The 12,600-nt window shown below is 40.2% G+C and overlaps 1 protein-coding gene across 5 annotated transcripts in view; it reads left to right on the top strand.

The window, feature by feature from the left end:
- The window catches only part of FGD6 (FYVE, RhoGEF and PH domain containing 6), a 143,961-nt gene that overhangs the window by 96,303 nt on the left and 35,058 nt on the right, over positions 1–12,600 (top strand). For 4 of the 5 annotated variants that reach the window (XM_064283720.1, XM_003405266.4, XM_064283721.1 and 1 more), the window contains exons 9-10: positions 11,210–11,260; positions 12,498–12,556. In XM_064283720.1, the coding sequence (XP_064139790.1) occupies positions 11,210–11,260; positions 12,498–12,556 (110 nt within the window). The remainder of the gene's footprint in view (positions 1–11,209; positions 11,261–12,497; positions 12,557–12,600) is intronic. The other variant, XM_064283719.1, reaches the window with a different exon arrangement.

Here is a 12,600-nt window from a genome sequence, read left to right on the forward strand (position 1 = left end):
GTCTAATAGTAGAATATTTAAGTATCATATAATATATCCTTATGATGAAATATTATGCAGCCACTACTGGAATGTTTTGTTGTTGTTGTTAGGTGCTGTCTTGTTGGTTTGATAACAACCCTATGTTTCACAGAAGGAAACACTCTTCGGTCCTTCACCATGCTCACAGTGGTTGTTATGGTTGAGTCTGTTGTTGCAGCCAACGTCAGTCCATCTCGTTGAGGGTCTTCCCGTTTTCCGCTGACCCTGTACTTTACCAAGCATGATGTCCTTCTCCAAGAATTGATCTCTCCTGACAACATGTCCAAAGTATGTAAGATGCAGTCTCACCGTCCTTGCATCTAAGGAGCATTCTGGTTGTACTGAAATGTTTTAGACGAGGCCTAAAACTTATATATTATTAAAAGTAAATTTAAACATTTGTGAAAGCCTAAAAAAATACTTTAAAAATGTAATAGTTATTTTAGACCAGTGTTGTTCATGGTTTATTTGAGTGTTCTTCATTACTTAATTTTCCAGATTTCCTATAATTTTAGGATTTAAAAAATATGAATATGTTTCATGATGTTGTAGGACAAATATCACTGCAGTTTTTAATCTATTTATTTTACGTATGAGGATAATGACACACAGAAATGCTATAAATCTGTAGCCATCAAGTCAGTTCCAACTCATAGTCACCCTGTCATCGGACAGAGTAGAATTGCCCCATAGGGTTTCCAAGGCTGTAAATCTTTACAGAAGCAGACTGGCCATGTATTTTTCCTACGGAGCGACTGATGGGTTTGAACCATCGGCCTTTCAGTTAGCAGCTGAGCACTTAACCACTGCATTGCTAGGGCTCCTTAGAAATGCCATAGGGCATGTCTGAAGTCAGTGTTGACAAACAGAATGCCACCAGGGCATGGCAAGGTCACCTGCCTCTGCTAGACATGGTTGGGCCAGGCAGCCTGAGAATCTCTATCCTCTTGACTTCCAGCCAAGGGCCCTTGACCAGTTCACCAGACTGCCTTGACAGTGTCAGTCTGTCTTGGAACTTGAAACATGATCTTTGGTTTTGGTATTTAAAAATGATCCATAGTTTATTTCAGAAGTGCGAATAATTTGGAGTTGCTTCCTTCAAAATCTCGAACTTTAGAAAACAGTCTTATTGACTAGGCATAGTTTTCTCTGGAGCCCATAATTCTGTATATGTTGTTGATCTCATTACATATTTATGGAGGAAAGAAGAAACCTGGATAATGCAAAGGAAGACATGTCCTCAAATTCAAAACACTTGGCTTTGCAGTGTTATTCCTTCTACATGCTCACTTCTTCTATGGTTGGCGGCCAACCTTTTCTCAGCCCATAGTCCAGGAATCTGACTGGATGTTGAATGCAAATAGTGCAGCGTTGCCACAGTGACTCTTGTTGGGCCATCATCCTTTATCCTGGTCCTCACATATGAGATGAAAGGTAACCTGCCTGTCCCTAGAGGTTGTACGTGGTGCTTTCGGTTAGTTTTGTTCAGTTACTGTTGGGCAATGGTAGTGATGAAGGTGGGAGATGTTGAGCACAGTCTGGTTAATTAACTTATTAATCAATGATGCCACCTGGTGGCTAGAGAGTACATTTTGTGGTGCCCATTCACACTGCACCAACCTTGGTTTTTTTCTTTGTTATAAATAACTTCAGTAGTATCTGAGGCATTTTTACTGGTGAGGTTTTGAAAAACACTTCATTTGGTTTGGCAAAAGCAGGAAAGCCGTAGAAGACTACAGCCTAATATGGCAAACTGAAATGACTGCTCTCCTCTCACGGGTATTACGAAAGCTCCTCAGAATACTGGGTCCCAGATGGGATTGGCACACATAGTAATCCTCTGTGACCAGCGTGAACATGTCTGTCTGGTCTGCTTTCCTGCGTTTCACCTTGGTTAAACAGTCACTGGGGCAGCTAGTGGTTTCCGTGCTTTTCCCATCTGACTCAGGGTGATTAGTCACTCTTTTTATCACACTGCTGTCAGAGTCTGGGTGATATCTTAGCTCCTTGAGGGGATCATGGCTTGTTCTTTTCGGAAAAGGTAAACTCCAAAGGATGTGTAGGATGTATAAGATGAGGTTCCTTCCTCATGGCTCTGTCTTAAGGTGGTTCTGACATAAGTTGAATACCTTTTTTTTTTTTTTTTTTAGTTTTCATGTTTATTGCCTTTTATTATCAGTATCTTTATAAGCTTTTTATTTGTCTTCGGGGGTTGGCATGAGAATGATAACATTATATGCCGCAGTATTGTATGTAGTACATATCACCAACAATAAGATATTAAAAAAAAAAAAGGTTGGTCGCAAGTACGGTTCATTGTAAGTTGAATATGTCATAAGTCGGGGACTACCTGTATTGTAACAAGATGCTGTAAAAACAAGATAGATAGATAAATAGACTGGGAAGTTGCATTTTAAAGATCAATAGATGTTTTAAAGGTTGGGTAAACCTAACTCTACTACCTTCTTGACTAATAGCATTATTTTGGGACATCACAGTGGTGAGTTTTCTACTCAGCCGATATTTTCAGTCTGTTCTTGAAAGTTCAGCTTGGCAGGTCTGCGGCTGAGCTTGAGTACAAACAAAGAAAATGCGACCCAGAAGCTCATCAGGCTCAGCATAATGAGTCTGAAGTCAGGATCTCCTGATACAGACATCTTAGATGAGCTCTTGGTTTAGAGAAATGTCAGTTTGCATGGATTTACTTCTCCACTAAGAACAAGGATTGAAGACAGAAGAGGAACTTACCATAAATATGATATTTAGGTAGATATACTTTCCTTTCTACACTCTTCAGCTGACTAAAGGCATATGAAAAATTACTTTTGATTAATGAGATAGTTGAGGCACTGAGAGCAGGTAATCTAATGTGATAAGTAAGTGTTTCTCCCCAACCCTATCACTCCCAGCCATAGAAAGTTTAAATATTTGAACTCACCGAACATGGCCTATATATGCAGTGTATTCTGATTGGGATCAGAGTGAGTTTAAGGAAATTCTTCATCTCTTGGTTAGGTAAATGCATTTTTTTTTTCTTACCTATTTGATTAAAAGTGTGCTGTTCAGTTTATGAATTCAGATTACGTTAAGATCTAAATTATAGGGACGGCTCTGGCAAGATAAAACTATGCTATGGTTCAGGGAAGCTTAATGTGGTCATACCCAATATCTTACCATGGCTTGGTGCCAGTGCATGATGTTTATAAGGTGCATGTCTAGACTCACACGGGTTCTTGGTTGACTGTCTGAAAGATGTAAGAAGTTTCAGCAGTTATGCGTGTATGTCGTCTATTAAGTTTGAAAAGTTTGCACCAACATCCAAGTTTCCCTTTGTGCCTTTGAGCGTGACTCCTTAAATCCAGGGGATGAAGTTATACCTGTTCCATGATACTGCTAAAAGGGCACTGGGTCTGATGAAAATGCACTCAGTCTCTTAGCATGCCTTTCATCCTCTGGTTTTCTCATCCTCCCAGACATTATGGTCGATTTAAGCATTTACTGTCTTTTACCTAAACTAAGGAAACCCTGGTGGCGTAGTGGTTAAGTGCTACGGCTGCTAACCAAAGGGTCAACAGTTCGAATCTACCAGGTGCTCCTTGGAAACTCTGTGGGCCAGTTTTACTCTGTCCTATTTTTTTATAGAGTTGCTATGAGTTGGAATCAACTCAATGGCACTGGGTTTGGTTTTTTGTTTTGGTAAGGCACACTTGTGTCCAAAAATAATTTTTTTTTTTAGTTATTAAATATTTATATCCCTTTGTGTTTTAAGCCCCTTGCTAAGTTCTATGTGAGACAAAAAGGTGAATCAAGCATGGGTCTTTCCCGCAGGGAGCTTTGAGTCTGATAAAGAAAATGGTACCTGTTGCTGTCGAGTTGATTCCTACGCATAGTGAACCTATAGGACAGGGTAGAACTGCCCCACAGTGTTTCCAAGGCTGTACTCTTTATGGAATTAGACTGCTGCATCTTTTTCTCATGGAATGGTTGGTCGGTTCAAACCACTGACCTTTCAGATGTTAGCCGAGGGCTGTGATCACTGCACCACCAGGGCTCATTAAAGAAAATGATAGAAGGCATAAAATGAGTAACTGCCGTGTAATGTGTTATTCATGGAAGATAATGATAATGTAGTGGGAGAAAATGTACCTTTTATATGGAAAATTTTGTAGGAGAGAAGGAATTGGAGATGAGCCTTGGAGAATATGAGTAGAATTCTTATATGCAGAGACAGAGAAAGGGATTTCAGAAGAAAGGAATATTTGGGGCAAAAGATATTCAGCCAGGAAGCACATAGGAAGTTTTGAAGGAACTGTGTAGAATCGACTTTAGTAAGAAGCGTGTGTGTTAGGCAGCACTAAGAGAGAAAATCAGAAGTAGATAGGGACCATGTAGTGGGAAGCTTTAAATGCCAGGGTAGGGGATTTTATTAATTTGGTAAGCAATGGGAAGCCATCCAGCATTTCTCAACAGAGAAGGAAGTTTTGCCTTGAAATCATGACATTCCTTGGTGTTAAAGATTCATTAAATATAGCCTAGTATCTCAGGGTTTGTTTTTCATATTGCAAGCAGCACTATATACTACATTGTTTATTTACAGGCCACCTTCATCTAGACCAGTGTTTCTCAACCTCAGTTCTGTTGACATTTTAGGTCAGATAATTCCTTGTCAGGGCTTCCCTGGGCACTGTAGGACGTTTGGCAGCATCCCTGGCCTCTAACCACTGGTGCCAGTAGCACCCCTTACCCCTAGTTGTAACAACCAAAATGTCTCCCAAAACCAACCAAATCCTTTACCATCAAGTCAATTCCAACTCATAGCAATTCTATAGGATGCAGTAGAACTGCCCCATAGGGTTTCCAAGGAGCAGCTGGTGGATTTGAACTACCGACCTTTCGGTTAGCAGCCAAGCTGTTAACCACTGCACCAACAGAGCTCCAGCTGCCAAATGTCCCCTGAGAGACAAATTCATACCCTTTTGAGGGTTACTGGTCTAGATACATGTATTGAGTTCCTCTGGTACTCTGGGCATTGTTAGCGATAGCAAATCTAAGAGTCTCTTTACGCATCCCATCTACTAATGCCTTAGAATTTTGTACCAGGCCTATGCCTGATCTCAGGATGAAGGTGTTTCACATGTGTTGGCGCAAAGCAGCTGGACTGGGCATCAGGAGATGTGGATTCCCGTCCTGGCTCCACCACAAAGAGGTTGTATAACTTGGATGAGACCAGTAATCTGATTCCTCCTCTCTAAAATGACTGCTGTGACTGCTAAGGCTTTTTCCAGCTCTGATTCTGTGTCCTGATTTCACATTGATTGCAGGGCTTTATTCTCTTGCATCTTTAGAAAGTTAGCACACATTGAACTAGCCTCTATAAACTAACAAGACTGACTAAAGTATTGAAAAAGAAAGATAAATGTTTTTGGCCCAATGCTTTTAATAGTTTCCTACAGCTGCCATAACAAAGTACCAAAAACTGTGTGACTTAACAGAAATTTATTCTCTCATAGTTCTGGAGGCTAGGAGTCCAAAATCAAGGTATTGGAGAATCTGTTCTGTGCCTTTCTCTTAGCTTCTGATGTTGCTGGCAATCCTTAGTGTTTCTTGATTTATAGACAAGTCACTTCAATCTCTGCCTCCGTTGTCACATGGCATTCTCCTTGTGTGTTTGTGCCTATGCCTCTATGCTTCTTATAAAGACATCAGTTATATTGGATTAGGGCTCACCCTAATGACACTATCTTAACTTGATTATATCTGCAAAGAACCTATTTTAAATTGGTTATATTCATAGGTATTGGCAGACAGGACTTCAACGTATCTTTTTGGGGGGCAAAATTCAATTCTTGTTGTTGTTGTTAGGTGATATTAAGTCGGTTCTGACTCATAGTGACCCTATGTACAACAGAACGAAACGCTGCCTGATCCTGCGCCATCCTCACAATTGTTGTTATGCTTGAGCCCATTGTTGCAGCCAATGTGTCAGTCCATTTTGCTGAGGGTCTTCCTCTCATTCTCTGACCGTCTCCTTTATCAAGCATGATGTCCTTCTTCAGGGACTGATCCCTTCTGATAACATGTCCAAGGTACATGAGACAAAGTCTTAACCATCCTCACTTCTAAGGAGCATTCTGGCTGTACTTCTTCCAAGACAGATTTGTTCTTTCTTCTGGCAGTCCATGGTATATCCAGTATTCTTCAACAATACCATAATTCAAAGGCATCAGTTCTTCTTCAGTCTTCCTTATTCATTGTCCAGCTTGCACATGTATATGATGTATATGAGGCAATTGAAAATACCATGACTTGGGCCAGGCGCACCTTAGCCCTCAAAGTGACATCTTTGCTTTTTAACACTTTAAAGAGGTCTCTTGCAGCAGATTTGCCTAATGCAATATGACGTTTGATTTCTTTTCTTTCCTTTTTTTAAAATTGTGCTTTAGGTGAAAGTTTATACAGCAAATTAGTTTCTCATTAAACAATTAATACACATACTTTTTGTGACTTTGGTTACCAACCCCACGACATGTTAACACTCTCTTATTCTTGACCTTGGGTTCCCCACTTCCATTTGTCCAGCTTTCCTGTCCCTTCCTGCCTTCTTGTCCTTGCCCCCGGGGTGGTGTGCCCATTTAGTCTCATATACATGGTTGAATTACGTATGTTATTGTTTGGTTTATAACCCATTGTCATCGAGTTGTGATTCCAACTCATAGTGAACCTATAGGACACAGTAAAACTGCCCCATAGAATGTCCAAGGAACGCCTGGTGGATTTAAACTGCTGACCTTTTGGTTAGCTGCTGTAGCTCTTAACCAGTACATCACCAGGGTTTCCTGTCTAATCTTTGGCTGAAGGGGAAATTTCAGGAGTGACTTTAGTACTGAGTTAAAAGAGTGTCCGGGGGCCATAGTTTTGGAGTTTCTCCAGGCTCTGTCAGACCAGTAAGTCTGGTCTTTTTTTTTTTTTGTGAGTTTCAATTTTGTTCTACATTTTTCTCCAGCTCTGTCCGGGACCCTCTGTTGTGATCCCTGTCAGAACAGTTGGTGGTGGTAGCCAGGTACCATCTAGTTGTTGTTTGATTTCTTGACTGGTGCTTCCGTGGGTATTATTGTGGATCCAAGTAAAATGAAATCCTTGATAACTTCAGTCTTTGCTCTGTTTATCATGATGTTGTTTATTGGTCCAGTTATGAGAATTTTTGTTTATATTGAAGTGTAATCCATACTAACAGCTGTAGTCTTTGATCTTCGTCAGTAAATTCTTCAATTCTTCTTCACTTACAACAAGCAAGATTTTGTCATCTGCATATTGCAGATTGTTAATAAGTCTTCCTCAAATCTTGATGCCTAATTCTTCATACAGTTCAGCTTCTTGGATTATTTGCTCAGCATACAGATTGAATAAGTATGATGAAGGGATACAACCCTGACACACACCTTTCCTGATTTTATGCCACACAGTATCCCCTTGTTCTGTTTGAATGACTGCCTCTTGCTCTATATACAGGTTCCTTATGAGCACAATTAAATGTTCTGGAATTCCCATTCTTCACAGTGTTATTTGTAATTTGTCAAGATCCACTTAGTCAAATGCCTTTACATAGTTAATAAAACACAGGTAAACATCTTTCTGGTATTCTGGTATTTGCTTTCAGCCAAGTTCCATCTGACATCAGCAGTGATATCCCTCGTTCTGATTCCTCTTCTGAATCTGGCCTGAATTTCTGGCAGTTCCTTGTTGCTGTACTGCTGCAACCATTTAAAATTATCTTCAGCAAAATTTTACTTGCTTGCAATATTAATGATATGGTTTGATAATTTCTGCATTCTGTTGGGTCACCTTTCTTTGAAATGGGCACAAATATGGATCTCTTCCAGTCAGTCAGACAGCTTTATTGTACTAAGTACTGTCTGTGTATATATATGTATATACATATATATAGTTGTTAGGTGCTGTGTAGTCGGTTCTGACTCATAATGACACCATGTACAACAGAGGAACACACTGTTGGGTCCTGCTGTATCTTTGCAATCGTTGCTATGCTTGAGCTCATTGTTGCAGCCGCTGTGTCAGTCTACCTTGTTGAGGATCTTCCTCTTTTCCACTGATCCTGTGCTCTGCCAAGCATGATATCCATCTCCAGGGACTGATCTTTTGTGACAACATGTCCAAACTATGTAAAACGCAGCCTTGCCATCCTTGCTTCTAAAGAGCATTCTGGTTGTACTTCTTCTAAGACAGATTTGTTCGTTCTTTTGGCAGTCCATGGTATGTTCAATATTCTTCACCAACACCACAATTCAAAGGCGTCAGTTCTTCTTCGATCTTCCTTATTCATTGTCCAGCTTTCACATGCATATGATGCGATTGAAAATACCATGGCTTGGGTCAGGCACACCTTAGTCTTCAAGGTGACATCCCTGCTTTTCAACACTTTTAAAGAGGTCCTTTGCAGCAGATTTACCCAATGCAATCTGTCTTTTGATTTCTTGACTCCTGCTTCCGTGGGTGTTGATTGTAGATACAAGTAAAATGAAATCCTCAACAACTTCCATCTTTTCTCCATTTATCATGATGTTGCTCATTGGTCCAGTTGTGAGGATTTTTGTTTTCTTTATGTTGAGGTGCAATCCATACTTAAGGCTGTGGTCTTTGATCTTCATTAGTAAGTGCTTCAAGTCCTTTTCACTTTCAGCAAGCAAGGTTGTATCATCTGCATAACGCAGGTTGTTAATGAGTCTTCCTCCGGTCCTGACGCCCTGTTCTTTATATAGTCTAGCTTCTCGTATTATTTGCTTAGCATGCAGATTGAATAGGTATGATAAAAGGATACAGCCCTAATGCACACCTTTCCTGACTTTAAACCATTCCGTTTCCCCTTGTTCTGTCCAAACAGCTGCCTCCTGATCTATGTACAGGTTCCTCATGAGCACAATTAAGTGTTCTGGAATTCCCATGCTTTGCAATATTATCCATAATTTGTTACGATCCACACAGTCGAATGCCTTTGCATAGTCAATAAAACACAGGTAAACATCCTTCTGGTATTCTCTGCTTTCAGCCAGGATCCATCTGACATCATGTCCTCTTCTGAAACCGGCCTGAATTTCTGGCAGTTCCCTGTCAATATACTGCTGCAGCCATTTTTAAATGATCTTCAGCAAAATCTTGCTTGTGTGTGGTATTAATGATATTGTTCTATAATTTCCACATTTGGTTGGATCACCTTTTTTGGGAATAGGCAAAAACACGAATCTCTTCCAGTCAGTTGGCCAGGAAGCTGTCTTCCATATTTCTTGGCATAGGCGAGTGAGCACCTCCAGCGCTGCATCTGTTTATTGAAACATCTCAATTGATATTCCATCAATTCCTGAAGCCTTGTTTTTCGCCAATGCCTTCAGAGCAGCTTGGACTTCTTCCTTCAGTACCAACCATCGGTTCCTGATCATATGCCACCTCTTGAAAGCGTTGAATATCAACGAATTCTTTTTGGTATAATGACTCTGTGTATTCCTTCCGTCTTCTTTTGATGCTTCGTGCATCGTTTAATATTTTCGCCATGGAATCCTTCACTATTGCAACTCGAGGCTTGAATTTTTTCTTCAGTTCTTTCAGCTTGAGAAATGCCGAGCGTGTTCTTCCCTTTTGATTTTCTATCTCCAGCTCTTTGAACATGTCATTATAATACTTTACTTGGTCTTCTCTAGCTGCCCTTTGAAATCTTCAGTTCTTTTCCTTCATCAATTCTTCCTTTTGCTTTAGCTACTCGACATTCGAAAGCAAGTTTCAGAGTCTCCTCTGATATCCATCTTGGTCTTTTCTTTCTTTCCTGTCTTTTCAGTGACCTCTTGCTTTCTTCATATATGATGTCCTTGTACAACTCGTCTGGTCTTCAGTCACTCGTGTTCACTGCATCAAATCTGTTCTTGAGATGGTCTCTAAATTCAGGTGGAATATACTCAATCATATTTTGGCTCTCGTGGACTCGCTCTGATTTTTTCAGTTTCAGCTTGAACTTGGATATGAGCAATTGATGGTCTGTTCCACAGTTGGCGCATGGCCCTCTGACTGATGATACTTAGCTTTTCCATTGTCTCTTTCCACAGATGAGTGAATTTGATTCCTGTGTGTTCTCTCTGGCGAGGTGCATGTGTATAGTCGCTATTTATGTTGGTGAAAGAAAGTGTTTGCAATGAAGAAGTCGTTGGTCTTGCAAAATTGTATCATCCGATCTCTGGCATTGTTTCTATCACCAAGGCCACATTTTCCAACTACTTATCCTTTTTCTTTGTTTCCAGCTTTCGAATTCCAATCACCAGTAATTATCAATGCATCCTGACTGCATTTTCGATCAATTTCAGACTGCAGAAGCTGATAAAAATCTTTAATTTCTTCATCTTTGGCCTTAGTGTTTGGTGTGTAAATTTGAATAATAGTCATATTAACTGGTCGTCCTTGTAGGCGTATGGATATTATCCTATCACTGACAGTGCTGTACTTCAGGATAGATCTTGGAACATCCTTTTTGACAATGAATGCAACACCATTCCTCTTCAAGTTGTCATTCCAGGCATAGTAGACTATATGATTGTCCAATTCAAAATGGCCAATACCAGTCCATTTCAGCTCACTAACGCCTAGGATATCGATGTTTATGTGTTCCATTTCATTTTTGATGATTTCCAATTTTCCTAGATTCATGTTTCATACTTTCCAGGTTCTGATTATTAATGGATGTTTGCAGCTGTTGCTTCTCATTTTGAGTCGCGCCACATCAGCAAATGAAGGTCCTGAAAGCTTTACTCCATCCACATCATTAAGGTTGACTCTACTTTGAGGAGGCAGGTCTTTCCCAGTTGTCTTTTGAGTGCCTTCCAACCTGGGAGGCTTATCTTCTGGCACTGTATCAGACAATGTTTTGCTGCTATTCGTAAGGTTTTCACTGGCTAATGCTTTTCAGAAGTAGACTGCTGGATCCTTTTTCCTAGTCTGTCTTATTCTGGAAGCTCAGCTGAAATCTGTCCTCCATGGGTGACCCTGTTGGTATCTGAATACTGGTGGCATAGCTTCCAGCATCACAGCAACACGCAAGCCCCCACAGTCTGACAAACTGACAGACACGTGGGGAATATATATATGTCTCTCTCTCTCTCTCTCTATATATATATATTTTTTCCCCCCCTAGATTATTTGAAGAATCTCTTAGAAGACTCTGGAGATTACAGAGACACTCAAGGTAAATAATTTTTGTGGTCTCCTATGTTGCAGAATTTTTATATGTTTATTAAGACCTAGAAAGTAAAAATATATCAATAACAAAACCAATGCAGTATACTCTGTTGTATTCATAAGATGACTTGAAGCCTCTTTTTAAATTCTATTTTGGGTAGAACTCTACCGAGTGCTGCAGGGTGTTTAGCATCCCTGACTCCTACCTGCTAAATGCCTGTAGACTTTTCCAGTCATTGTGACTACCAAGCATTGTTCACACATGTCCCTGAGGAGAGCAATACTGCCTTGGGTTGTTAACAATTGTACTCAAAAGCAGACTAAACAAATTTTTTCCTTTATATCTAGCAACAAAGATGACAAGGCTGGAGCATTCAAAAACACTTTGCTAAAGGCAAAAATCAAACAAAAGGCAGTTGCCATCAAGTCGATTCCTACTCATGGCAACCCCATGTGTTGCAGGGTAGAACTGCACTCCACAGGTTTCATAAGGCTGTGATCTTTCAGAAGCAGATCGTCTGGCCTTTCTTCCAAGGTGCCGCTGGGTGTGTTCCCATCACCAGTCTTTTGGTTAGCTTAGCACTTAACCACCACCCAAGGGCTCCTTGCTAAAGACAAGGGATTAAGAAAAAATAATAAAACAGAGACAGTCCCATAAAGTCAAATAATCTGGCTCACAGGATAATGCTTGCAGTTTTGTAAGGTCAAGTAAAGTCCCATGTGACATTTCTAACTTCCATTTCTGACTCTTGCCTCTTGGCACCAGATAAAGAGCAGAAGGCTGAGCTCCGGCTCTCTTAAATAGTTGCTCCTCACGGTTCTGTTTTCCTATCCTGGATCCTTTTCCCCAATATCATTTTCTTCCAAGGCAGTTTATACTGGGATGATCTATGGCTTCTAGGTGAGATCCTGTTCTCATCCTTGTAATCTTAACTGGAATATCAAATCTCAGCACAAACAACCCTGACCTTGATACCAATGGTGCATGTGGTCTAGTATGTATCTTCATTGTTTTTCTTTGGCTCAATTTTTCCATAAGTATTGTTTTTGCCTGAATTAATTTCCTTGGTTTTGCCCTTGTTGAACCACATCATCTATATTTGTACTTACTCATAGTCAAGTAGACTTCTCCAGAGATTGATTGCTATTAACTAGCTGTCTTGCTGACTGGAATTGCTTAATGTTGCAAATCGTTCATTTCATTGGTAATGACCAAATGCCCCTTCTGTTCCTATGTATTTTAGATGCCCTTGCTGTTGTTATAGAGGTAGCCAACCATGCCAATGATACTATGAAGCAAGGAGTAAGTATCTTGATTTCAGCAGCTAGTGTATAATTGAACCTGGG

The sequence above is a fragment of the Loxodonta africana genome, chromosome 4 (assembly GCF_030014295.1).
Source record: "Loxodonta africana isolate mLoxAfr1 chromosome 4, mLoxAfr1.hap2, whole genome shotgun sequence".
Taxonomy (NCBI): Eukaryota; Metazoa; Chordata; class Mammalia; order Proboscidea; family Elephantidae; genus Loxodonta; species Loxodonta africana.